The 25955-nt window shown below is 36.4% G+C and overlaps 1 protein-coding gene and 1 long non-coding RNA gene across 6 annotated transcripts in view; one reads left to right on the plus strand and one right to left on the minus strand.

Moving 5' to 3' along the window:
• Positions 1-7443: 7443 nt before the first annotated feature.
• The window catches only part of STAM2 (signal transducing adaptor molecule 2), a 52087-nt gene continuing 33575 nt past the window's right edge, over positions 7444-25955 (minus strand). For 4 of the 5 annotated variants that reach the window (XM_086718603.1, XM_086718599.1, XM_086718601.1 and 1 more), the window contains 7 exons: positions 22708-22802; positions 20050-20132; positions 19822-19909; positions 18756-18810; positions 14941-15094; positions 12154-12323; positions 7444-10491 (listed from right to left, as the gene is read on the minus strand). In XM_086718603.1, coding sequence (XP_086574729.1) covers positions 10263-10491; positions 12154-12323; positions 14941-15094; positions 18756-18810; positions 19822-19909; positions 20050-20132; positions 22708-22802 — 874 coding nt within the window. In that variant the 3' untranslated portion in view covers positions 7444-10262. The remainder of the gene's footprint in view (positions 10492-12153; positions 12324-14940; positions 15095-18755; positions 18811-19821; positions 19910-20049; positions 20133-22707; positions 22803-25955) is intronic. The other variant, XM_086718600.1, reaches the window with a different exon arrangement.
• On the plus strand, positions 15089-19364 carry LOC147578475 (uncharacterized). The gene is made up of 2 exons (XR_015255225.1): positions 15089-17108; positions 18165-19364. It is a non-coding gene; the product is annotated as an uncharacterized LOC147578475 (long non-coding RNA).

Genomic DNA, 25955 nt, shown 5'->3' on the forward strand with positions numbered 1-25955 from the left:
AAACTTGTAGACAAAAATATAAAAATAACTCTCAAAACTCAGCAATAAGGGGCACCTGGGTGGCTCAGTCAGTTAAGCATCCCACATCAGCTCAGGTCATGAGCTCGCAGTTTGTGGGTTTGAGCCCCATGTCTGGCTCTGTGCTGACAGCTCAGAGCCTGGAGCCTGCTTCAGATTCTATGTCTCCCTCTCTCTGCCCCTCCCTCGCTCATGCTCTGTCTCTCTCTCAAAAATGAATAAACATTTTAAAAAATTAAAAAAAAAAAAACACCTCAGCAATAAGACAACAAACAACCCAGTTAAAAATGGAGAAAAGATTTGAACGGATACCTTACCAAAGAAAACCTATAGATAGCAAATAAGCATGTGAAAAGATGCTCAACATCATTTATCATTAGGGAAATACAAATGAAAACAATACAATACCATTACACTCCTATCAGAATGGCTAAATTAAAAAAAAACAACGGACAATGCTAGTTGTTAGTATTAGGAGCAGCAGGAATTCTTATTCATTGGTGATGGGTATGCTAACTGGCACAACCACTTTGCAGACAGTTTATCAGTTTCTTAAATTTTGTCAGGTTCTTCATAAGCTAAACATAGACTTTCCATACAGTCCAACAATCATGATCCTAGGTACTTACATGATTGATTTGAAATACCACACGAAGCCCAGCCCACAAATGTTTATAATGTTATAGTGTTTTATTTTTAATTGCCCAAAACTGTAAGCAACCAAGATGTCCTTCAATAGGTGAATGGTATAATCATACCATGGAATACTACTCAGGGATAAAAAGGAATGAACAAGCAATCCATAGAAAGACATGGATAAACCTTAAATGCATAGTGCTGAGTGAAAGAAGACAGTCAGTCTGAAGCTTCATATTTTATAACTTTTTTTTTTTTGAGATTCTAGAAGAGTCAAAGCTGTAAAAACAGTAAACAGGTCAGAGGTTTGGGAGGCAGAGGGTTGAATATGTGAAACATAGCAGGGATTTTCTTAGGGTGGTGAAATTATTCTGTATGATACTATAATGGTGGATCCATGACACTGCATCAATCAAAACCTGTAGAACTTTACAGCACAAAGTGAGCCTTAATATGTGCAAATTTTTAAAAATTCATTTAGGAAGTTGAGAAGTTCCAGAATGGAATGCAGAATGTAACAAAAGAATATAACTGTATGACAATATATGAAACAACCTCACCAAAGAAGGCTGGTGGGGGAGCAAGGATTGGGAAGGTGGTGGTCTAAGTATCTTTGGAGATGAGTGGAGTCTGTGAGACTAAAGGCCAAAGGAACTGTGCATAAGCACTCTACTGCTGCTGATAAAGTTGCTTCCTGAGGTATGGGTTACCAATTCCGAAATCACTATGCATATATACTGGAATTGAACAATTAAGTAAATCGATGGCACATGATGGGAGCCATGTTTTCTATTGTTGGAGTGGACAGTTACAGATAAATAAGGAGAAGAGGCTAGGATGATCCATGTGGTAATGGATTCAAGTTAGAAACATCAGTATGAACCCAGGTGTAGCTTATATAGATAACTATATGGATATTTATAAATTTGTATATATACATATATATATATACACAGGTTAATCTACACACATATTTTCTTGCTTTCAGCCAAGGGCCGAGAAATAACATTATCAGTAGCAACAAACACATGTAGTACCCAGGTCTCAGTTTGTAATACCATCTTTACCAAAAGCAACCAGGGCACCTTGAAGAAATGGCTGATCCTAAGACTGGGGCAGGAAATATACAAGATGAACCCCGAGTGTCTTGTAGTGCCAGAAAGTAAAGAATGCTTTCAAAGCAAAACAGAACAAAAAGCACAATGACTGGGGGTATGTTAAAGGGACACAGGAACAAACTGAAAGAGCTCCCAATGACCAAAGTTGGAACAATTTGAGCAATAAAGTAGGATTGGAATGCATCCCAAAGTATAAAATAGTATCCATGAGTCCATAGTGATAAAAATAAATGATTGAATAAATAAATAAGCAAACAATGGAAGAGAAGAGACAAAGCTCCCATGTGGAAGAATTCCAAATAACGTATGTAGATACTCCACCCGTAAGGAGGGAAAACATGACTCCCCCTTCTCAAGTGTGGGCTGTGCATTAGTGACTTCCTTCCAACATAGCATGGAAAGAGGAATTGGAGAAACTTGACAAACACTCCCTCAGTCACATGATTAAGATGAACATCAACCATGATGTCAGGCTAATATGTACCCTTGATATAACATGAAGAGAAGGGTACTTTACCTTTGTGGCCTGCCTCTCCCAAACCTATAACTCTACTGTCATCATGAGGAAAATACCATATGAATCCCAATCGAGGGGCAGTCTACAAAATATTTGGTACTCCTCAACACTGTCGAAGTCATCAAAAACAAAGTCTGAGAAAATGTCACAGCCAAAAGAAGACTAAACACCAAATCAAAAACCAAACCAAAACCCAAATCACCAAATGGACACATACCACTCCAGGATAACGTTTAAAGGAAGAATTCTTTTGGAAGTTCACATGAAGGTGCTGGATGATGTAAGTTAAATGCCAAATAATATTCAAATTCTGGTTTTTCTACTTTTCTGTCCCGGGGAAGAACATAGACTTACAGGGACTTAAAATTGGAAGAGACCTTGAACAAATCTATACAAATCTATACAAATCGGGCTATGTGGGGGAGGGGGGAAGGCTGCCTGTATTTTTAGGCTTCAACTCAGAACTACTCTCCTAGTTCAAATCAGCCTCAAATAGTTGTCACCTGTTGTTTTCCTTAGAAATCCCTTGAATTTTGCGCTTTTCTGTTCAGAAAACAAAGAACTCTACATGCTTCATTAGCCTCCTGCTTTCCCAGATGTTTGACCCCTCCTCCTTCCTCACAGATTCTCACCAAGAGCCAGTCTGTTTACATCAAGCCCTGGTCTGATCAACCCACCTGTATGACAGAACTAATTGTACTACAGTGCACACACTAACTTGATCCAGCCACTATTATGCTGTTCCTCACAGGAGCGTTGTCACATCTGAGGGCATTTTGTAACCATGTGAGCCCTTAGGGGCCTCATCAATCTCAGTGATGTATGTGAAAGGAAGTCATTACATGGTATTACCTGACAACGACAATAAACAGATTATTTCACACCAGTACAGTGGAGAAAAGCACATGCTTGAGCATCGGATAGACCCAGATTTATAATCCCAGCTTTGCCACTTACTAGCTGTGTGACCTTACCCTCTTCTCCTACCTCTCTACCTAACAAGTGTTAAGAGAATTCAGTGACAATGTGTATGAAAATGTTTTTTTTTTTAAGTTTATTTTTGTGAGAGAGAGCACACAAGTGGGGAAGGGGCAGAGAGAGAGGGAGAGAGAGGGGATCCCAAGCAGGCCCTGCACTGTCAGCGCTGAGCCCCATGTGGAGGTTCAAATTCATGAACCAGGAGATCATGACCTGAACCTAAATCAAGAGTTAGATGCTTAACCGACTGAGCCATCCAGGCACCCAAGTATGGTTTTCAATCAAGCCAAAGTGCAATGTCTGACACTATACAACTAGTTAGTGCATGGCAACGCCACAAATACAACTCTGGATTGGAAATTCAGGTCTTAGCATCCCCAGCATATAATAATTGTTATCGAACGCATTAATGAATGCTAATACATCTTTAATTTTTTCATTTTTCAAAATAGAACAGACAAGAGTAGTTTGGAGCTTTTATCCCCATCTCCATTTTCAGGATCTTTTCTATATCTCCTAAGGTTAGAAAAAAAAAGTCCCAGTTTTAATCATTAAGTTGGATGCAAATATATTAAATCTAGCCTTATTGACAAAAAACTATGGTATACTCATATTAGAGAATCTTAAGAAGAGCTTATTTGACCATGGAATAATAGACCAACTTAACTTTGAATTTATTTACCAGGCACAAAAATAGTAACACCAGGTTGTAAACACATGTGGACATGTCCATCTCTGTGGCAGATTATAGCATGGCCTACTCTATATTCATTCTCAGTCATCTTGTCCCCTGCCTCCCTCTCTCTTTATAGAGGCTAGAAAGCAAAATACTCACCTTCCCAGACTCACTGGCTCCTAATGGTAGCCTTTTGGGACAGTTCTGACCAATAACATGTAGGTGGAAATCCCGAGGGGAAGGTTTCCCAGGAAAGAAATATGGTGAAGATTATTTTTGGCTGGGGTTCTAAGTCCCATTTTTTTCTTTTTTAATGTTTTTTATTTTGAGAGAAAAAAAGCATGAGCAGGGGAGGGGCAGAAAGAGAGGGAGAGAGGATCCCAAGCAGGCTCCACATCTACATGAGGCTCCACATCCACATTGACATGAGGCTCAATCCCACGACCCTGGGATCATGACCCAAGCGGAAAACAAGAGTCAGCTGCTCAACCACCTGAGCCACCCATGCACCCCCTAAGTCCCATTTTTCTATTTAGACAATACACTTTTGGGGCACATGGGTGGTTCAGTCAGTGAAACATCTGACTTGGGCTCAGGTCATGATATCACAGCTTGTGGGGGTGAGACCTGTGTGGGGCTCTGTGTTGACAGGTCAGAGCCTGGAGCCTGTTTCAGATTCTGTGTGTCCCTCTCTCTCTCTCTGCTCCTCCCCCACTCATGCTCTGTCTCAAATAAACATTAAAATTAAAAAAAAAAAAAAAGAGAGTGCACTTTTCACACTCTTGTTTGGTTACTTGGAGGGAAAAAAAAAATCTATGACAACTGAAAATCACCTCTACATACACTGACACCGTTATCATATCTGTTCACCATGGCGAGCTATCTCCTAACTAGATAGCACTGACTCCTCTTTAGGTATGTGACAGAAGTGATGAGAACAAGGCTGTTACCTTTCAGGACCATGAACTATATAGCTATGGAGTTGATGCATTACAATTATAGCAGTGTCCAAAAGCAGCTGGTAAAATAAGTCTTCAACAAGTGGTGTTGGGACAACTGGATATCTATACGCAAGAGAATGAAGTTGGATTCCCTACCTCACATCGTGTATAAAAATTAACTAAAACTGAATCAATGACCTAATTACAAGAGCTACAACCATAAATATCTTAGAACAGGAGGAAATCTTCATGACTTGGATTTGAAATGGACTCTTTGCAGGAGCAACAAAAGAAAAAAATACATAAACTGGATGTCATCAAAATTAAAAACTTTGTAAATCAAAGAACATCATCAAGAAAGTAAAATGACAACCTACAGAATGGTAGAAAATATTTGAAATAATGTATCTAGTACAGGTTTAGTATCCGGTATATATTAAGAACTCTTACAATACAACAAAGAGACAACCCAGTTAAAAAATAAGCAAAGGATTTACATAGACATGTCTCCAAAGAGGATATACAGTGGACAAAAAGCATGAATGATGCTCAACATCATTAGTCATTGAGGAAATGGAAATAAAAATCACAAAGAGGTACCACTTCACATCTACTAAGATGGCTATGATTTTTTAAAATTAAAAATAAGTGCTGGTGAGGACATAGAGAAATTGGAACTCTCTTGCATTGCTGGTGGGAATATTAAATGAATGGCTCAGCTTTGGAATTTTGACAATTCCTCAAGAAATTAAACATAGAATTACCACATGACCCACCAATTCCACTCCTAGGTATATATCCAAAAGAACTGAAAATAGTACTCAAATACATATACACACATATCCATAGCAGTACTATTCACAATAACCAAAAGATGAAAACAACCCAAGTATCCATCAACAGAGGTATGGATGAACTGATATATGAACCTTATATACTGTGGTACATGTGGAGATGAACCTCAAAAGACATATGGTATGTGAAAGCAGACACAAAAGGTCTCATTCTGGAACTAGAGGTAGTGGTTGCAGAACATTGTAAATGTACTAAATGATACTGAATTGTTTACTTTAAATGGCCATTTTATGTGAGTTCACCTCAGTATCTTAAAAAAGGGAGATGGCTCCCTAGACGAAAAGGTGATCAGTAGAGGTCACTGACTTGCTGTAAAAGTATTGGAAAGCCTTTATTTTCCTCATTAGGATATGAAATGGTGGGGCGCCTGGGTGGCTCGGTCGGTTGGGTGTCTGACTTCGGCTCAGGTCATGATCTCGCGGTCCGTGAGTTCGAGCCCCGCGTCGGGCTCTGTGCTGACAGCTCAGAGCCTGGAGCCTGTTTCAGATTCTGTGTCTCCCTCTCTCTCTGCCCCTCCCCTGTTCATGCTCTGTCTCTCTCTGCCTCAAAAATAAATAAACGTTAAAAAAAAAAAAAAAAGATTAAAAAAAAAAAAAAGGATATGAAATGGTGTACAATAAGAAGACCAAATTCCATTCTTTAGTAGCCTTTGTGGGAAATACCCATCCACCAGTTTTGTGTCTTCTGTTTGTCTGCTTGCCTTTGAACAGTTCTTTTCATTCAATACTCACTACTCAAGATGGACAGAAGAGTGGATAGTCATAAATTATAATCTTGTTACCATCTCCGACATAAGGAATTATTGAGATGTGATGTAAAACAAACAAACAAAAAATACCAGTAAAATGGGATTATGAGGTTGACAGAGATCAGTTTCATTTATCCATGCAATTTCATTGGAATATAGAAAAGATAATAAAAGTGCTACTACTGGACTGCAGACATTTGTCTCTGAACTCCTGCGATAATCTTACCCACTCTTATGGAAGTTTGAAATGGTTGGTACTCAGATTTTGCTGTATACCTTTATCTATGTTTATTAGATTCCTAGGGCTGCCATAACAAATTTAGTGGTTTTAAACAACATAAATGTCTTCTCAGGTTGAGGCTAGAAATCTGAGATCAGGGGGTCAGCAGGGCTGTGTTCTCTCTGAAGGCTCTGGAGGAGAATCCTTCCGTGCTTCCTCCAGCTCGTGGCGGCCCCAGGCCATCACTGATCCGAGGTAGCATCACTCCAGTCTCTGCTCCATCTTTACATGCCTCGTCTACCTTGTGCATCTGGGTGTCTCTTCTTATAAGGCTGCCTTAAATCCAGAATGATCTCACCTCAAGGTCCTTAACTTCCAACATCTGCAACCTCTTTTTCCAAATAAGGTCACATTCTGACATTCTAGCCAAACATGAATTTTGGGGGGACACGATTCCTCCCACTACACTATGTAAGCTACATAATTTCTTTTTTTTGACACAGTAAGGTTTTTAGAGAACTCTAATTCAAACTTAGTTTGGTAAAATTAGAAAAATTCTTCTGGGGAAAATGCAAAAAAAAAAAAAAACACCCAACTTTAATCTCCAAAAGAAACTAAATTGTACTAACAACAAAAAAATTAAATCCCTAGAAATGAATCCTCCCTTCATTTACTGACTAAAACTGATGTAAGTAAATAAGAAAAATGTCTTTTCACAGAAACAAAGCATGATAGGTTGGTGCTCTATTATTTATAATTTATTACTTACAAAAATAACTTGAGCTTTCTCATAACAGTTCAATAAATCCTCTCCTTGAAGTCAAGAGACCAGACACTTATGATTTTTACAATGAAAACTTTTTAAAAGATCTAAGCCATAATATTTTTAATATTCAAAATAAATTTTTAAAAATTTTGGAAGGTGAAACTTTATAATCATCTTCAAAATGTAGTGAAATTTGTTATGTGGTCAACTTATCAACTACTTGAAATAGAATCAGATGACAATGTATCTGCAAATAATTTAAAATCCTAATTGATAAATATTGTAATTATTTAATATTCAGGTAATTTTGTAAATTACCAAATTACAAGACAATGTTGGTAGACCGTACATTTTCCAAACTATTTTATATATCCCACCACTCCATATATTTTAACACCCAAGGGAAATTCTACATTGATGAAAAGTGATTTTATTATAAATTTTCAGAAATTTTTTCTAATGTACCAAGATTTCATATGAAAATGCAGAAGTTGTTTTTATTTTGTTATAAAACAGCAAGTATGAACCCAATGTAGAAATCTGGTATTAGACAATTCCTTTGGCAGAAAACATTCAATTATAAAGAGATCTTAAAATAAATATAACTCATAAGATCATGGAAAAGAAAGAAAAATAACCCTGTTATTTCCTATTAACACCAAAAATATCATCTTAGTACACAGATTTAGTAACATTTTTATACTATCAACAACCTGCAACACAAAATTCATTAGAGTATGGCCAAAATAAAGTTGTTTTTAATTTAAGAGGGAGAAGAAACTTCTGGATGTATAAAATTTCACAGATAAATGCCAATATACAGTATTTATATACATGTCACCTGTTATGTTATTCCAAAACTACATTTGGTGAACTTAATTGGCTGATCCCAATTTAGTGGGTGTGCCATATTTCCCCTAGTTCAAAGACTTAGGCAGAATTAAGCTTTTACAATTCAGAACACAATTATACATGAAATATTTACAGAAACATTAAAATAACTTTATTAAATACTGTTTGGGAGGAAAAAACGTTAAGATTTTCGATATATATGCAAACATGAACTATTATCAAGAGCAGCTTCGTAAATGCTTTTTATGTTTTTTCTTTAAAGAATAGAAGTTTCGTTTCCAAAAAAATAAGGTGCCATTTTAGAAGTTTTTTTATAAGTGTATAAACGAATTCACACGGAAGAAAAATACTGGATGAAAAAAAGAACGTGACATACTCAAGGTTAAAACTTTTTCAGCTACTTCTATCTGAAATGAGACAATGACAGAAATTAGGCTTTCAAATACTGCTTGTTTTTTCCTTTAAATGTAGACCAAGTAGTATGTAGACTTTTATTTTCGGACAGTTTCTTTGAAAAAAGAACATACTTATCATTAAATTTCTGTAAATAGATAAATGATAAAAATTTCCAGCACACTGTCTTCAAATGGATCCTTGGCAGAAAGATTAAGGGCTTTCTGTAAAAAAACAATTTAGAAATCTTGCTTCCAGGCAAGTAACCACTTCTGTCCTTTGTTTTCCCAGTTTAAGTACCAAGTACCTGTAAGCATATGTATTCACCATCTTCTATTCCATTGTCTAAAAAGTGATAGATGATGCAGTAGTGTATGAATTTTTAGGAGAAAACATTCCCTACTGGTTTACTACCTAACTCCTACAGTATGTGGAATCTATTAGCACTATAAACTAATTTATAAAATGTAGGCTTCAGAAAAACTGTCTTGATAGCTTCCCTATCAATCTATTGCCTGCTATTATCCCACAGGCTCAGAATTATCTCTGAAAGGAATGGCCAAATTTTTCAACAGCCTGGCATAGCAATGGTACTTGAATTGCCTCTTTAAAGAAACAACACAGCAATAAGAACACTTATTATTCATGCTTGGGATATATCACATCAAATTACTAGGAATGTCTCATGGCTCAAATTCACATGTAATCCGTAAAAAGAAAATGCAGCATCTCTGCACACACCACACTTATTAGAGGATGGCCAACGTCACTTTAAAAGGTCATTAGTGGCAATTCTAAGTACAAGGGAGCCTTGTTAGAAAAGAAATGTTTATCTGCAGGGAGTGGGGCATTCCTTAGCTCACTGCTGGCAGGACTGGGGACTAGCTAAATGCTTTATCATATATCTGCATTTATATGGTCTTCACTGTTAACTACAGAAAACATCTTTGTTCCTTCCAAACTGCTCTTGCTTCTGTCGACAATTATATGCTAATTATTACTCAACATAACCGGAGAGCAAAACTGACAGGACTGCAAACACAACCGCAATTTAAGGAGCCAAGGGAAATATGTTGGCAAGCTAAATGCTCACCCAAAAGGAAGTTCGCCTTTTAAAATAATGGTTTGTGGGGAATACTGAAAAAACATGCAGACAAAAAAAATATTCAAAGGTTTGAGTGCGCTCCCAATTATCATGACATTTTAAGGATTAATGGTTTCTTTAAAGTAAAATTTTATCTCCTGCTGTTTAGTGTCATAAGGCTACTGATTGGGTGTCCAGATTTGTGTAGAGAGATCTGAAAGGAAGACAGGATTAACTGGAAGCTACCTGAATGAAGCTGCCTCTCATCAAAAGTTGATTTCAAACAAATTGGGCTGAAAAAATCCTTTCATGGCCTAGCAGAGTAAGGTAAGTTTTTGTGCTTTACTTATTCATGGTTCTTTTGAGTTGAGAAAAACTATTTTTTAAATATTTTCAGATTTGAATCACTGGGGTCAGGTAATACACATATGAAGGCTTTGGAGAAAATGCTTGCTTTGTTCTAAAGAAGCGGCTGCTGATGGTAATTTGTTTGCTGCTGTGCAACTGAATGAGCGGGAGCCGCCACCGGAAAGCCTGCCAGTTGCGGCAAATTGGAAGTAGCGTTCCGGTACGATGACATATCCACAGGCATCCCCATCTGCTGTGTGTAAGCAGCTGTACCAGCAGCTGATTGAAGGTTAGAGTTCTGGTTCATGTAAGTAGGGTTGGAAACAGTGTCTTGTCCAGTGCTACAAACAAAATTTTGAAAAGAAAACCAGATTTACTTTGCATTATCAAGGTCATGGTCAAGATCAATCATGAGACAATAAAAATTCCTTTTTCCATCTTTGTAAGTTTATGTAACTCTGCTGTTCCGATTATGACTTCATTATTCCAACTAGCCAACACTGTGAATGTAATTTTTAAATTTGGTAAGGAGAAAGTACTCAAAAATGAAACAAAATATAAGATTATATGGCCTATTTAATTTTGTTTTCTCCAAAATCTATCACTGCAAACATATAAAAAATCTTTTGAGGAGATGCAGACTGTGTTTCTCACAGTGGTATCCTTGGTCAGCTATAACGAGAACCGAACTCCGCTCAAGTATACCTTCAGCCATATTCTCCCTTAGTCTGTCTCTCAATCCAGCATGGAGGAGACCACCTCTTTTCCTCACAGACTCTTTACACTTTCCTTTGATAGGACACTTTCAGAGCTGCCCTGCTAACTTAATCTGAACCTCTACATAAAAATAATAAGGGTAAGGCAAACAGTGTAATCCACACAGGACCCTGAATCTACCCTCAAGGTAGTCTTGACCTATAGTTTACTTATTAACACGACACCAAAACAAACAAAAGAACAAGTTGAGAAATCACACCAAACTGCAGGACTCTGCTTGTTCTTGTAATTACCATGGCATACATTTTTTTTTAAAAAAAGCTTTGTAGGGGCGCCTGGGTGGCGCAGTCGGTTAAGCGTCCGACTTCAGCCAGGTCACGATCTCACGGTCCGTGGGTTCGAGCCCCGCGTCAGGCTCTGGGCTGATGGCTCAGAGCCTGGAGCCTGTTTCCGATTCTGTGTCTCCCTCTCTCTCTGCCCCTCCCCCGTTCATACTCTGTCTCTCTCTGTCCCAAAAATAAATAAAAGTTGAAAAAAAAAATTAAAAAAAAAAAAAAAAAAGCTTTGTAATATGTAATTTCAAATTACTCAAATACACTGCTTACAGTATAGGAAGATTAATGTCTATACTGCTCCAGTTTTTTTCTCCATAATTTCTAGTCTCACACAGAATAACAAAATTTTACATTTTAATTGAACTAAATACCAATGTGAACAGGTTTACTTAATTTTCAGTTAATATCTAAAGTTTATACTTATGGAATTTGGGTGGGAAGAGACCTTAGAGATCATCTACCCATGACTGTATTGAATGAACATTTTGTATTGCTAAGCAAAGTTAATAGAAGGCAATAATTTAAATATGATTTTCAAAACAGAAGTGTTAGTATAAAAAAATCAGACCACAAATTCCACAGCTTACACACACTTGGGAGTCAAAGTTTTCTGATATTCAGGAATGCATGCAAATCAATATGCCTGGGACTACTTTACGAGGCTGATTACAGCATAGTGCTGAGTGTATCATGGGCTTGGTCCCTGTAAAGGACAGTTATCTTTATTTTGTCCCAGGGAACCAGACTTTAGGCCATGTTTGGAGTACCATTTTAGTAGAGGTATCAAAGCTAAGAGCAGCACCATTCTGACTTCATGGGTTTATGAATGGGAAGTTCTGTAACTTCATCTCAATTATTATTATTATAAAGAGGTCAATTTATTCTCATTATGAAAGTGTGTGAAACCTTAATGTATGTAATTACAAAATAACACAGCTCCCCAAAACTTACCTTAAATATGGAGTCTGTGCAGGCTGTGTTGTCACTGAGGAATTTACATTTGGAGGCAGAGATCTCAGTGGACCAATCTGATCTGGTCCTAGGCTGTAGCTTTGGGCCACAGTGACTTGGTGAAGGCTTTGACCCATATAGTTTCCACCATGCGATTGAACTGGGTATGTCTATTAACCAAAGAGAAAAAGTTGACTCACTGATTTCCCAAACATCTGCCTAACATATTTAAAACTTTAAAAAACTTAAATGAAATAAAATGTTACCGTTCTTCAGGGAGCAATCTGGTTCTACCAATCTATCTACCCTAGTACAAAAAGTAGACAGCTTCGAAATTACAGTGCCAAATCTGTGGAAATTTGTGATTTATTTGGTTGTTCTTTTATTCTGCGGGAGGTTGAAAGGAAAGGAGGTGGCATATTTTTCAGCAGCAGGCTGGAGTCCATCCGGGTTGCCTATTGCTCAGTGACCTGCCTTGCTGCAGAGCCACAGGAAACTATACACTCCTCGAAGGGCAGCCCATCATCACTTCAAGTCACCATCCAAATGGTGAACTTCACCCTCATCCCAGGATGACTTATTCAACTCCTTCCTAAGAATGAAACTTGAGAGGATAAGAATAAATGGTATCAGGGCAGGGCGCAGATGCTCTCTATAACATCTCCTTTATTTTCTGCCTTTACAACAAATAGGACAAAAGCAAAGATGATTTTTTAGGTAAAGGAGAAGATGTATCCTCCCTCAGGAAATAGCAAAATGGTCTAAGTCTCTTTGGATATTTCATGTGCCCTACCTAACTTTCAGGGTAGTATCTCCTTTAAGGACCTGCCTACCAAATATAGCATTCAAAACAATGCACATACTTAATAAATAAATATTAGACAGTGATTATCATCACTCCAATTTTAAACAAAGCTATTTGTTTTTTGTTTTCTTTTTTATCTACATATAAGTTTTTAGTTCACTTACACAGTTATGGGGATTTCTGGAGGCAGTTTGAACTGCACGTAATAAACAAAGCTATTTGTAAAGCCCACTGACATGAAAACAGCATGCTAGAAGTGCCAATCAACTTTAATGTAGTTGCAATCATACCGCTTCCTTTGTCAACATGTAACAATCCACTGACAATAAGCTGGGAACTGACCTCTGCTGCAGTGTAGGGTTCCTGAGTAGCCTTTACAGATTCAACTAATGGTGTGTTACTCCAACTTTTTTACTATGGAATTTTCTTCTAATTAGAATAGGAACTGTGAATAGTTTAAATGCTATTATACATAAATAGTATATAAAGAAGTTATGTGAAAAATCAGAGAGACAGAAAGCTTAACTTTTTAAAACCCTGAGTTGTGCTTATTAGCAAAACACAGACTGTAAGTAGTATGCAACTAAACACAGAAACCTGATACAAGAATGACAAATAACCCTTTATAGACACACAAAGAAGCAAATAAAACACAGTTCCATCATACAATGGTGGAGACACTTCTTTTTTGTTCCACTTTCACAGGAGCAGCAAATTAACTCGTTGAAAACAGAAGCACTACTGAATAAACTCCAGCTGTCTTTTGCACCCAGAAATCCTTTCTACCCTCACATATAATGATCCTTTCACCATTTTCCAAAGTTTGGGACATGGCATATTTGATAAATGCATCTTGTCTGATGTGACAGTTACCATAGTAACCATTCTTTTTTACTTAATTATGTCATGTCAAGTCATCTAGATTATGCACCCACATTCTATCTTTTCTCCTTGGTGTCTCCTTCACACACTCCTTTACATATCAGTTCCCATAAATTAACATGAATTTTGTTCATCCAAATTCATTCTGAATTCAACTGCTAACTGAGTAAAATTTGAAAAAGGCTTCACAATGCTTGATAATGATTATAAATGTAAGTATTCACTTCAGCAGGAAGCACAGACAAGGTGTAAATCCTGGAAAAAGAAGCTGTTCATGAATGGCTTACGGACCCTGCACCTATAGGCCTGCATCATATCCTTGCCACACATGAATTTTTGACAATATAAGTCATTCATCAAAGGAAAAACAGAGAACATGATCTCAGGATAAAAGAAGTTCATTAACTAATAAGCCTTCCACTAATCATGTAAGTCAAATAAACCTTGAGAGAATTTTTTTTTTTTTAACGTTTATTTATTTTTGAGACAGAGAGAGACAGAGCATGAACGGGGGAGGGTCAGAGAGAGAGGGAGACACAGAATCCAAAACAGGCTCCAGGCTCTGAGCAGTCAGCACAGAGCCTGGCACGGGGCTCGAACTGACGGACCGTGAGATCATGACCTGAGCCGAAGTCGGCCGCTTAACCGACTGAGTCACCCAGGCGCCCCAATCTTGAGAGAAATTTTAAAAGAAATGGTAAATCTTGCTTGTTGAGCAACAGGAACTGCATCAGTATCTCATAGAGAGGACTTGTGATGGGTCAAGCACTGTCTTAAATCAAAGGACTTAAACTTTTAAATAAAGGATTTGTGCTTTATATTTACAAAAGCAAATGAAGAACCAGAACTCCCATCATATATTTAACGATCTCGTTGTTCACATTAAAAATGAACTAAAATTATTTGTAAAATATCAATATCTAATTTCTCCTGGCAAACGCTAATTGTTTAGCCCATATTTTTTTTTTTTTTACTATAAAAGATGAGTTTTATGATTTTATTCATGGACCACAGACATTTTGATATTATGCTTTAAGACATTTTTTTGAACTTAAAACTGTTTTCCTCATTTTGAAAAATGTGCTCAAAAATACTCTCACCTGCATTGGAACCCCAGCTGATGAAGGTGGGTAATGTGCTGGAGGATGGAGCTTCGAATAGACTGGATATACTGGTGCTTCATTCACCAACCTGTTATATAGTTCCAGGGCTTCCAAGACTTTTACATTCAATTCAGACAATTCTGAATGCTTCCTGATATAGAAAAAGCACTTTAATTTTCTTCAATGCTTTTCAGCATGTATTTAGGAACATAAACTACTTTTTAAATTTAGCACATTTTCTATTCATATTTTAAAAGGTTCTTTACATACAATGAAATATTCATCATGAAAAATGGGAGGAGGAATTACTGAATTCTCATAATAACTAGGCTAATATGACATCATAATATTAGGGAAAGTCCCTTCCACACTTCATAAAAATGCAATCAATTCATAATTTTGGTGCCAGGACAATTCTGTTTCACATGTTATAGGTTTCTCTTGAAATCTCAAGTACAAAGAATAATAATTTCTCAATTTTGGAAAAGCCCAAGCTTTAATTAAAAATCTAAGTAAAAGAAAGTACTCAGGCAAGGTCCAGAGCCTGCTCTGAAGCACGATATGACTGAAATCAAAACACACTCACAAACAAAATTACACATTTTCATTTGCTTATATTCACTAATGGATCCAATGAAAAAATCCTAATAATTATCTTTGAAAATGCAAATGAAAACAATGTATATATATAAACTAGTCTCTACTACTCTTGTTTGTTGGTTTCTTTTGAGAAGGGGAGTGAAACCAGATACCTTATTGTGTAAATAACAAATCCAAGTAAGAGCATTCTCAAATTTGCCCAAGGAACTCTAGTTCAAATCCTTCTGACTTGGTACAACTTTGTCTGTTACCCTGGAGAGTAATAAAGAACTCCCATTGCAACTGACAAGTTCATATGAATTAAATGGCCACGTCATGTGGCACCCACAAGCCTATTTATTAAATATAGCTCTTTTTATATATATACAAGGAGGCTAAAAAGACAAGAAGCAGAGGCAGATGACCAGACACAGGGCTACCAAATAAATGACCTGGATTGAGTCATGTTAAGACTTATCATCTTTCCTCTCTTATAATCTGTTATGTCTGAAATAAACAAAAAGATGCAGTTTCCTGTCTTCCATGTGTAACTATATACAGCAAGTCAAACTGTTTTCAGAGATATCATTTGTAAACCATACAGAAAGGATGAGAAATTAGTGTCCATGCTAACAAATATGTGACTAAGAATTAACCATGGGTATTTGGTCCACATAACCCAGTATACTGATGAAACACCAAGGAGAACACAGAAATCACCTTTAAAGATTCAAGACATAACCCCAAAGCAATTAAATTTTTACTGAACTGTGTCCAAACACTATACTATCACAAAGAAAATGGAGCAGAAGGTGTGGATCTGTCCTTCAAAGAGACTGCAATCTATTAGACAAGGCTAAGCACATGGAAAATAGCAAACAATATAAGATGGCATATGACTGCAAAATTATATAAAATTATAGGAAACAGAAGAGTTTAGAGGAGGAGGAGGAGACTAACTTGGGTTGTGGTAAACTGAAAAGGCTTTATGAGAAGCTGGGACTTAAATAGGCACCGAGGAAGGATGGATAGGCCCAAGTAAAAAGGAAGACTAAGATCAGTGGGACAGTGCAAATCAAGTCAGGCAAAAGGAGTGAGGTTACACAATGGAAGAATGAAAAGGGCAATTTGATCACGGTGGTAGACAATGATTTTTGGAGGGCAGTAGGAAATAAGGTTAAAATAGTCTGGGATATTGTTAAGTTCAGACTATGGATCTCTTCAATAAATCTATCTAAACTTTTTTGGAGTCAATTTACATGTCTGCCTGACATAATTTCTTAGTGTGATAAAGTCTATAAAATCTCATTCCAAACAATTACAGATAGAAAAGAAATGTAAAATTTCTTTTTCTGGCAGTAAAGTTGTTTTTATTAGGGAAAACAAATTGATGGTGATCCAGTCAAGGGAAAAAACAGTATTTTATTCATCTTTGAATGCCTGACAAAGATAAAGAGTCAAAATTTGTTGAAGAACGGCAAACGTTTTCCAGAACAAGAACTGCATCTGTAGTCAGTGACCATGGGAAAGGAAAATGCCAGCTGGACTACTCAGAAACTGAAACTGAAGAGAGAACTGGTTAACAGGTGAGCTATGACTCAAAAAATTAACTATCAGAAATGGTCGCTCTGATTTTTAACTGTGCTAGACCTTTTCCTTTGAAAATATTCCTTTTATCGATAAAAAAAAAAAGATTATGTATACTGTCATATCCTCTGCTTTTTCATTACATAGTATATCTTTCTATAATCAATAGATATTTATCAATGATAATGCTTTTTATTGTAGAATGTATGGATGTAATTATTTTTAAATCAATCTCACACTTAAAGACATTTTAGTTACTGCCAACTTGGTTGCTACAAACCTAATTTCAATAATACTGTGAAGAATAAGAGTTAAATCTTTGCATATGTCCCTGTATACTTAGTATGGGCCTGAATTTACTGGGTTAAAGATTATGGACTATTTTTAAGGTCCAGAAAGGTTTATGATCATTGTACTCCTAGCCACACCTAAGGTAATACTGGCATTTTTCTTCTTTCTTTCTTCTTTTGTAAGTTTATTTATTTTTGAGAGACAGCACATGCAAGTGGGAGAGGGGCAGGGAAAGAGAATTCCAAGCACACTCAGCTCCGCCAGCACGGAGCCCCATGTGACTCAAATCCATGAACCATGAGATCATAATCAGAGCCAAAATCAAGATGCAGACACTTAACCCTGAGCCACCTGGGCACCCCTGACATTTTTCTTTTTAATCCTCTCCAGTTTTATTATTCACTGACCATTAACACCCTTGCACTGAAATAAAAATAGGAGATGTGTTAAGTAGACATTTAATGCTTTTTCCAAAATAAAAATATGATGAAACTACCACCATCATTTCATTAATTTTTGATGGGTATTTATTTTTCATTTCTGTAGAAGATATAAGGAATTTATAAAAAATGTCTCATGGAGACAGATTATAATCTTCAGTGACTAGAAAAAATCTTGCTGCTACTACCCTTCTCTGGTAAACGCAGATAAGAAGTAGTTCCTGTTCTTTTTGTGCAGTTTTATACTGTAGTTCAATAAACAGATTCCAGAAAGGGATGACAATGGAACACTAAAGCCTTGTCCTTGTCTTCCATTCACCATAGGTTCTCCCTGAGACTTCAAATAGAAAGCTCCGAGGAACCAAAGGAGGCAAAAATCAATGAAAAGTTCCAAATGCTGATAGTGTGTCCTTCAGTGCTGTTGCTGTTTCTAAGGAAGAGTAAGACTACATGGAATAAGGAGATTAAAAGGATAACAGAAATACAAGGGAGAAAAATGAGGAGAGGTATGTGGACTGGAGTTAGCTTCACAAACCCAAGGGAAATTTCATTTGAAAGATTTACAAATACTACTTCTCATCACGGAGTAAGACAATGCTTGCCCAAGATCCCAGTTCTCAATCTGTGCTCTATTCAGTTTTTATTCCTCATTCCTCATTATCTCTCAATTCCAGTCCAAGTAAGAAAATGAAAGTTGGCACCATAAGAGCAAGAACCCACAATTCTACGTTTACTATATGGCCATGGAAGAAAACTGCTACCAAAATAAAAAGTACCACCTTACTATTCACTTGTAAGAGTTTTGGAAACTGAGAAACAATTTCAACAGATTGAACAGTTCCACAAAACTCAGTCTAAAATTTTGCCAAAAAACAAGAAAATTATACTTGTTATTCCCTTAACAAAGAATCTCACCGATCAATCTCTTCAAGTTTTTCATCTATCATTGGACCCATCTGTTGGCAGATATCTGTAAATACAAAAATACTTTTGAATCTTGAAACTTAAACCAGTTTAAGTCAATTTCAAAAGCTTTTGACAATGGACCACACCAATATACAACACCATGCATAATACAAAGAAAATGAAATTTATGCTAGAGAAACGACTATGAAAGACCTAATTTTAATACTGTTCATCACCAATATTAATATCATACAACTAAAGGCAAAGTCATAATCAAAAGAGAAATCCCACCATGTCCCACCAAGTAAGTGCTAACATTACAGACTATTAAGTCTGGAGTTATCTTAAAATCTGGAAAACTATTATTAGCTACGTATATTAACTTGAGTCACAATGTATAAAATATATAATTATGTACAGATTAGATATGAACTTTTTCATGTATTTAAGCCATTTCAAAATCAAACATTTTGTGCATTTCCAAATGTAAACACTGATACAATGAATAGAGTAGTATCCTGTATTTATAATTAGACTTTATTCTACAAAAAGATTTAAGAAGATTTATCCATTTATCAGAGATTTTTCTGATTAAAGGATTAAAAAAAGGCATAAAAACATTTGTTTTAATTGTTTCAAATTTCTGGGGATTAAAAGGACACAGCATGCATCAAATGACTACATTACAAAATTAACACAGACCATATATAATTTTGCCCTTTAAAATCATGATACAAGAGAATTAAAAGAGAAATAAGAATTGCTAAAATTTTAATTTAATTAATTTAATATGTTCTTATTCTTAATTCTGTCCTTTTTCGGATTGCAAATCTCTTCATCCAGTATCCCTGGTGGGTTTACAGAAAAACAAAGACTTCCTTCTTGAACAGGATAGGCAGGTTTGTAACAACATCTTCCAAATCATATATTTACTATTTTACTATACTGGTCTGTTTTCCACCAGAGAGAGAGTTCTAATTTATAGAAGCAAACACAAAGCAGAAGATATTTAAGACATTATAAACAACTAAAATATTAAATGACAATGAAGTAATCCCTAACACTCATTAAGTACCTTCTAAATCCAAGAGGTCTTGGGAGTCTGGTTTTGAATCTGTTGGATCTATACTCTGGAGTACCTGCAGGGCTCTATCCATCTTATCCTAAAAAAGTAAATGGGCACTTTAAAAACGCAAAAGCTTTCATTTCAATGAACATAAAAATTACTCTTTCCAAGTATTCTCAAGGATAATAGATTTTAAAGTATTGATAGTTTAACTATTAAACAAAAGAAGAACTCTACCTCATCTATATAAACAGGCTCAGGCTCTGATTTCTTAATTTCCTCCTCCTCCTCATCAATTACATTCAATTTGTCCACAGCTGCTATGGAAACAAAGTAAACTTTAAGTTCCTCAGCATTTACTTTGGTATTTTAGTTACTAATATATAAGTAGCCTGTGATTATCCGTAAGAAAAAAAAAAAAGGAACTCTTCAGTCATCACATTTCATAGGTAACATACATTATTTCATGTGTTCATCCACTCATGCCACAGACATTTATTAGCCCTTACTACTATGTGTCAGGTACTGTTCTAGGCATTGGATATACAGAGTGAATAAAACAGACCAGAATCTCTGCCCCAATGGAACTTACCTTCTAGTGGAACAAGTGAGCAATATTAACGGGAACTGTCATTATAGGCATTTTCTGAAAAACTGAGTGTTTTTAACACTAGGGTTAGAGTCAAATATATGAGCTCCTTCAGTACACTTTCCTTGCTATAAAAATGTATTTCCCATATGAACAAAAAAACACTCGATTTCATCTTCACAATAAGAAAAAAATATCCAATTTAAACCTAATTTTGATAATAGGTTAAAAAAATTTTTTTTAATGTTTATTTATTTTTGAGAGAGACAGAGTGTGAGGGGGGTGGGGCAGGGCAGAGGGATGGAGACACAGAATCGAAAGCAGGCTCCAGGCTCTGAGCTGTCAGCACAGAGCCCGACACCAGGCTCCAACTTGTGAACTGCAAGATCATGACCTGAGCCGAAGTCAGATGCCCAACTGACTGAGCCACCCAGGCGCCCCACTTTGATAATAGTTTTAAAGCAATAGGAAAAAAAAAAAAAAAACGCCTTTCATAAAGAGAAGGTTAAAAGATAATTCATAAACGTACATATCCAGAAAACTATTTAAATGTTCACTAGAGTGCTGCTATAATGTACTGTATTTTAATAAATTTTGATAATAAAATTACAATAAAAACCTACCTTGCCCCTAATCCAAAAATCTCTGTGCTCTGTAGGCCACATTGAAGACACTGTGTTCTCTCTGAAGAGTATATAAGGTTTCCAAGAAAATGTATAAATACCACCCCCCCCCCCCCAGAAAAAAGAAAAATCTCTATAACCAAAGGATTTTTGAGTCCTGACAGCTGCTTACTTCAAATATGTGGCTAACTTTCAAACAGGTCCTAAGGAGCAGAGCTCAATATAATAACATGAGGATGTACTGAAAAGCCAGAGTATTTTTTACTTTTAAAACCACAGCTCAATCTCTCCAGCCTATGCCAACGGGAAATTTCTATGTAGGATCCCCTGAGCATGGTCTCACCAAGTTATTAAAAACAGTGCCTCCAATTTTCATAACTACTTAGTTTACAAGAATAAAAAGTACAAATACAGGCAAAGTGCTCAGTCTTTAAATGAGTCTTTACATGTTTCAACTTTAACTGAATGCCATCACTCCATACAAAGATGGTATTACACACAATGCACAGAGCTTTCACAATTTAAGTTTTTTCCCTAAAACCGATAATACAGACTAGCACTGACATGTCCCACAAGTCAGTTTAAGTACATCTAAGAGCAGACCAGCAGACTTTAGAATCATGGCTCTAGCACCTACTAACCTCATAAACCCTCAGCCTCAGTTTCTTTATCTATAAAATGGGGTAACAAAAGTACCTATCTCACAGACTTGTGAGGATTAAATGAAATAGTGCAAGCCAAGGACTTTGCACAATACCTAATAAATGAGTACTCAAGAGGAGCCTGGGTGGCTCAGTTGGTTGAGAGTCCAACTTCAGCTCAGGTCATAATCTCATGGTTTGTGAGTTTGAGCCCTGCGTCAGGCTCTGTACTCACAGCTCAGAGCCTGGAGCCTGCTCTGGATTGTGTGTGTGTGTGTCTCTCTCTCTGCCCCTACCCGGCTCGTGCACTGTCTTTGTCTCTGTCAGCTGTTCTTTACATTCAGTTCCCCCCCACCTTCCTGCCTGTGTAACAAATGGAAGCTTTCTCTGCATGGTTGACAGAAGATCTGAAGCAGAAACCTACAGTCTTAATTATACTGCTGTATTATTGCTTCAAGGTCCCAAGTTCCGTGATCAAATCAAGGTGAGGAAAAGTCTAAAATTTAGGAGTACTCCTAACCCTTGTAATCACACTTGGCACTTGTCAACCAGCCCCCCACCATGCCACCTACTACTCCCTTCAGTACTATGGTTCAGTGATGAATAAAATCCATATTCTACACTGAACTGACACACACTGTCTCTTAAACCATAATTATGCTGATTTAAATATTTACATGGTCATCACAGATTGTTTTATGCCTTCTATGTAACTATGTACATTAATTCTCAAAGGGTTTAAAGTAATTCTTGGAAATGACCTGGGATAAATTAACCCCTTAACTTGTTAAGAAGTAAGCTAAACTGTAGTGTCTATAAATAATTTAAAACAAGAGTTAAACACCAATCTACTTTGTATTCAAAATTGAACCAGGGCACCTGCCTGGCTTAGTTGGTAGACCATCTGACTCTTGATCTCAGGGTTGTCAGTTCAAGTCCCACGTTTGGTGTAGAAATTACTTAAAACAAACAAACTAAACCATAAACTTCAAGTGTAAAAAACCTTAATAGATTTACTCTTCACCCTTAAAATTTAACTTACCTGCCTCAGACTCTATGTTTAAATTAGTTGTTACAAAATTAGATGGGAAGAGTCCTGTTCCTCTGTGATTTTCTCCTTTCCACCAATTGGCATCACTGAAAATACAGTACAAAAATGTCATTTGTTCCTCTACATTTTAGTACATTAATGGCAAGAAGAATTAAAAGAAAAATTATATTCAGCTTACTTTGAAAATACCTCATATCCAACTATATTTAAACAGTTCTTATACTTAATAAAAGATACAAAAAAGCACAAATAAAGCAAACATCCATATTCCTATATTAAAATTTAGAACCATTAGCAAGTGATCATATCGGAATCTGGGCTTTAAAAAAATAATAAAAATTATAGGTAACACTGAATCCTCTTCATCAACAACCTCAAGTCCCAATCCCACATCTAACCTGCCAAACCACTACCATAAAGCTGGTATGTGGCCTTCCTGCAAGTGTATATTTTATTTGTTTACAGATACTTATAGCAAAGTCTATAGATATATTAACCATTATAGATTTCTACAATTCACTTTATTATTTTCATATCTTATTTATCCCTTTTAAAGACTCATTATACAAACACAGTATATTTGATTTACTGATCTCCATAATGATGGACACTTAAATATTTCCAGCCTTTCACCATTATAAAGATTGGAGTGATGATCATTCTAGATTCTAGTGCACACAAGCAACAATTCTTGAGGCTTATTCACACACATGGACTTGCTGGGCCAAAGGATATAAACATTTTCCATTTTACCAAATATTTCCAAATATTCTCAAAAGTGGTTGTAGCCATGCACCATCCTCCTTCCCTGAGCAACATGTGAGAATGTCTTTTTCCCTCACCTGTGTTAACTGTCCAAGCAACACTTGCTATCAGACAGGAGAGAAACCCTATCTCATGGCTGTGCTCATTTGCACTTCCTGAGCATGTGCATGTGTTGCTGGCCATTCAGACTGCCTCTTCTGTAAACTGCTCATTCATGTTTTCTGTCCATTTTCCTTTTCCCACTGGGCCATTTATTTGTTTTTATGGATCTATAGGGGTTCTTTATATATTCTGGATAGCAACTGTTTGTCTGAATTATGTAAATGCCTTCTCTCTACTTGTCTTTTAACATACATTTATGGTTTCTTTTATCGCATGGTGTATTTTGTTTCATGTAATCAAATTTAGCAATCTCTTACGGTTTATAGTTTTCTTAAATCTTTCACTGTCCTTGAGCTTCTAAATCTGTTTTCCTATATATTTAATAGTTTTAGGTTTTCTTTTTTATCTCTCCCCTGTGTGTAAATCTTTAATCATTTGGAATGAAACTGTATGTACTATGTGAAGCTGAATCAAAGTTTTATTTGTACTGTATAAAGAGCTATTAATCCCAGCAAAAATTTATTGAATAGCACATCATTTTTTCTACTGATTTATAATATTCTATCTTAAGCAGGCTGCTATCTGTTCGTGAGCAGATGGATCTGGATTCCATTCTGTTGAACAGTCTATATATTTATTTACTACAGCTTGTTAATATGCCTTGATACTTGGCAGGGAAAGTACTCTGTCTTGCATACTTTCATATTTCCATATTAATGTTAAAATTAAAATGTTTTCAAGTTCTCTGGGGGAAAAAAAAAAAGTCCTGTTGGGATTTTAATTAAAAATGCACTGGGGTGCCTGGGTGGCTTAGCCAGTTAAGCACCAACTTCAGCTCAGGTCATATCTCATGGTTTGTGAGTTTGAGCCCCGTGTTGGGCTCTGTGCTGACAGCTCTGAGCCTGGAGCCTGCTTCAGATTCTGTGTCTCCCTCTCTCTGCCCCTCCCCCATTACCATTCTGTCTGTCTCTCTCTCAAAAATAAAATAAACATTAAAAAACTTAAGGGGCAACTGAGTGGCCCAGGTGGTTGAGCATCCAACTTCGGCTCAGTTCATGGGTTTGAGCCCCATGTCGGGCTCTGTGCTGACAGCTCAGAGGTTGGAGCCTGCTTTGGATTCTGTGTCTCCCTCTCTTTCTCCGCCCCTTCTCTGTTCATGCTCTGTCTCTCAAAAATAAATAAATATTAAAAAACATTTTTTTAAGTTAAAAAAATAGTAATTAGAAATGCACTGAATTTATGCATTAATATGGGAAAAATGACATCTTTAGAACATTAAAGTTTTATTCACCATGAACATGGTATCTCTCTCCATTTATATTTATATAAACGGGTGCCAGAGTGGCTCAGTCGGTTAAGCGTCCGACTTCGGCTCAGGTCATAATCTCACAGGCTGTGAGTTTGAGCCCCGCCCCGTGTCAGTCTCAGAGCCTGGAGCCTGCTTCAGATTCTGTTTCCTTCACTCTCTCCGCCCTTCCTCCACTCATGCGCTCTCTCTCAAAAATAAAAAATAAAATAAAAACATTATATTTATATAAACATATTATATGTATACATTTCTTTATATCTTTCAAAGAATTTTATAACTTTCTCCATAAAGTCCTTATATATCTTTATTAGGTTTATTTATCCCTAGATCATCTATATTTTTTATTAGTACTGAGAATGGCAATTTTTTTCTATTTTCTAAAAGCTGTGATTAAAGCACCCACTGATTTCTGTATGTTGAGCTTGTATCCGACAACCATGAACTCTTACCAATTTTAATGGTTTGTCCATCGATTCTCTTGGATTTTCTATATGGACAATCATAGAATCCAGAAAGGATAATTTTGTCCACTCCTTTCCAAAAATTTGACTTATTGAGCAGACATTCTTAAAAATGAAATTTCAGGATGAATTAACTTCTACGATTCTGAAACATAATTTGACTTAAAAAGCACCACAAAGTGAACTCCTGGGTGGCTCAAACAGTTGGGCATCCAACTCTTGATCTTGGCTCAGGTTATGATCTCGCGGTCCATGGGTTCGAGTCCTACGTCGGGCTCCACACTGACAGGAGCCTGCTTGAGATTCTCTGTTTCCCCCTTTCTGCCCCTCCCCTGCTTGTGCTCTCTCTCTCTCAAAATAAATAAATAAACTTAAAAAAAAAAAGTACCATGAAGATGCAAGCTATGTATCATCCAAATGTTTAAAACCAGAAAATAATTGATGTATTGACAATTGTAATATATCATGTCTGCTGATGTCTATTTAGAATGAGAAATTCTCTCTTACACACATGCTTTTTTAAATTAAACCTTCCATTTTAAAAAGGACAGCTGAACTCAGAGCAATTTTTATATAAAACCAGAAACTTCAAACCTATGAAA

Source organism: Puma concolor, chromosome C1 (assembly GCF_028749965.1).
Source record: "Puma concolor isolate L17-30 chromosome C1, mPumCon1.1.hap2, whole genome shotgun sequence".
Lineage (NCBI taxonomy): Eukaryota > Metazoa > Chordata > Mammalia > Carnivora > Felidae > Puma > Puma concolor.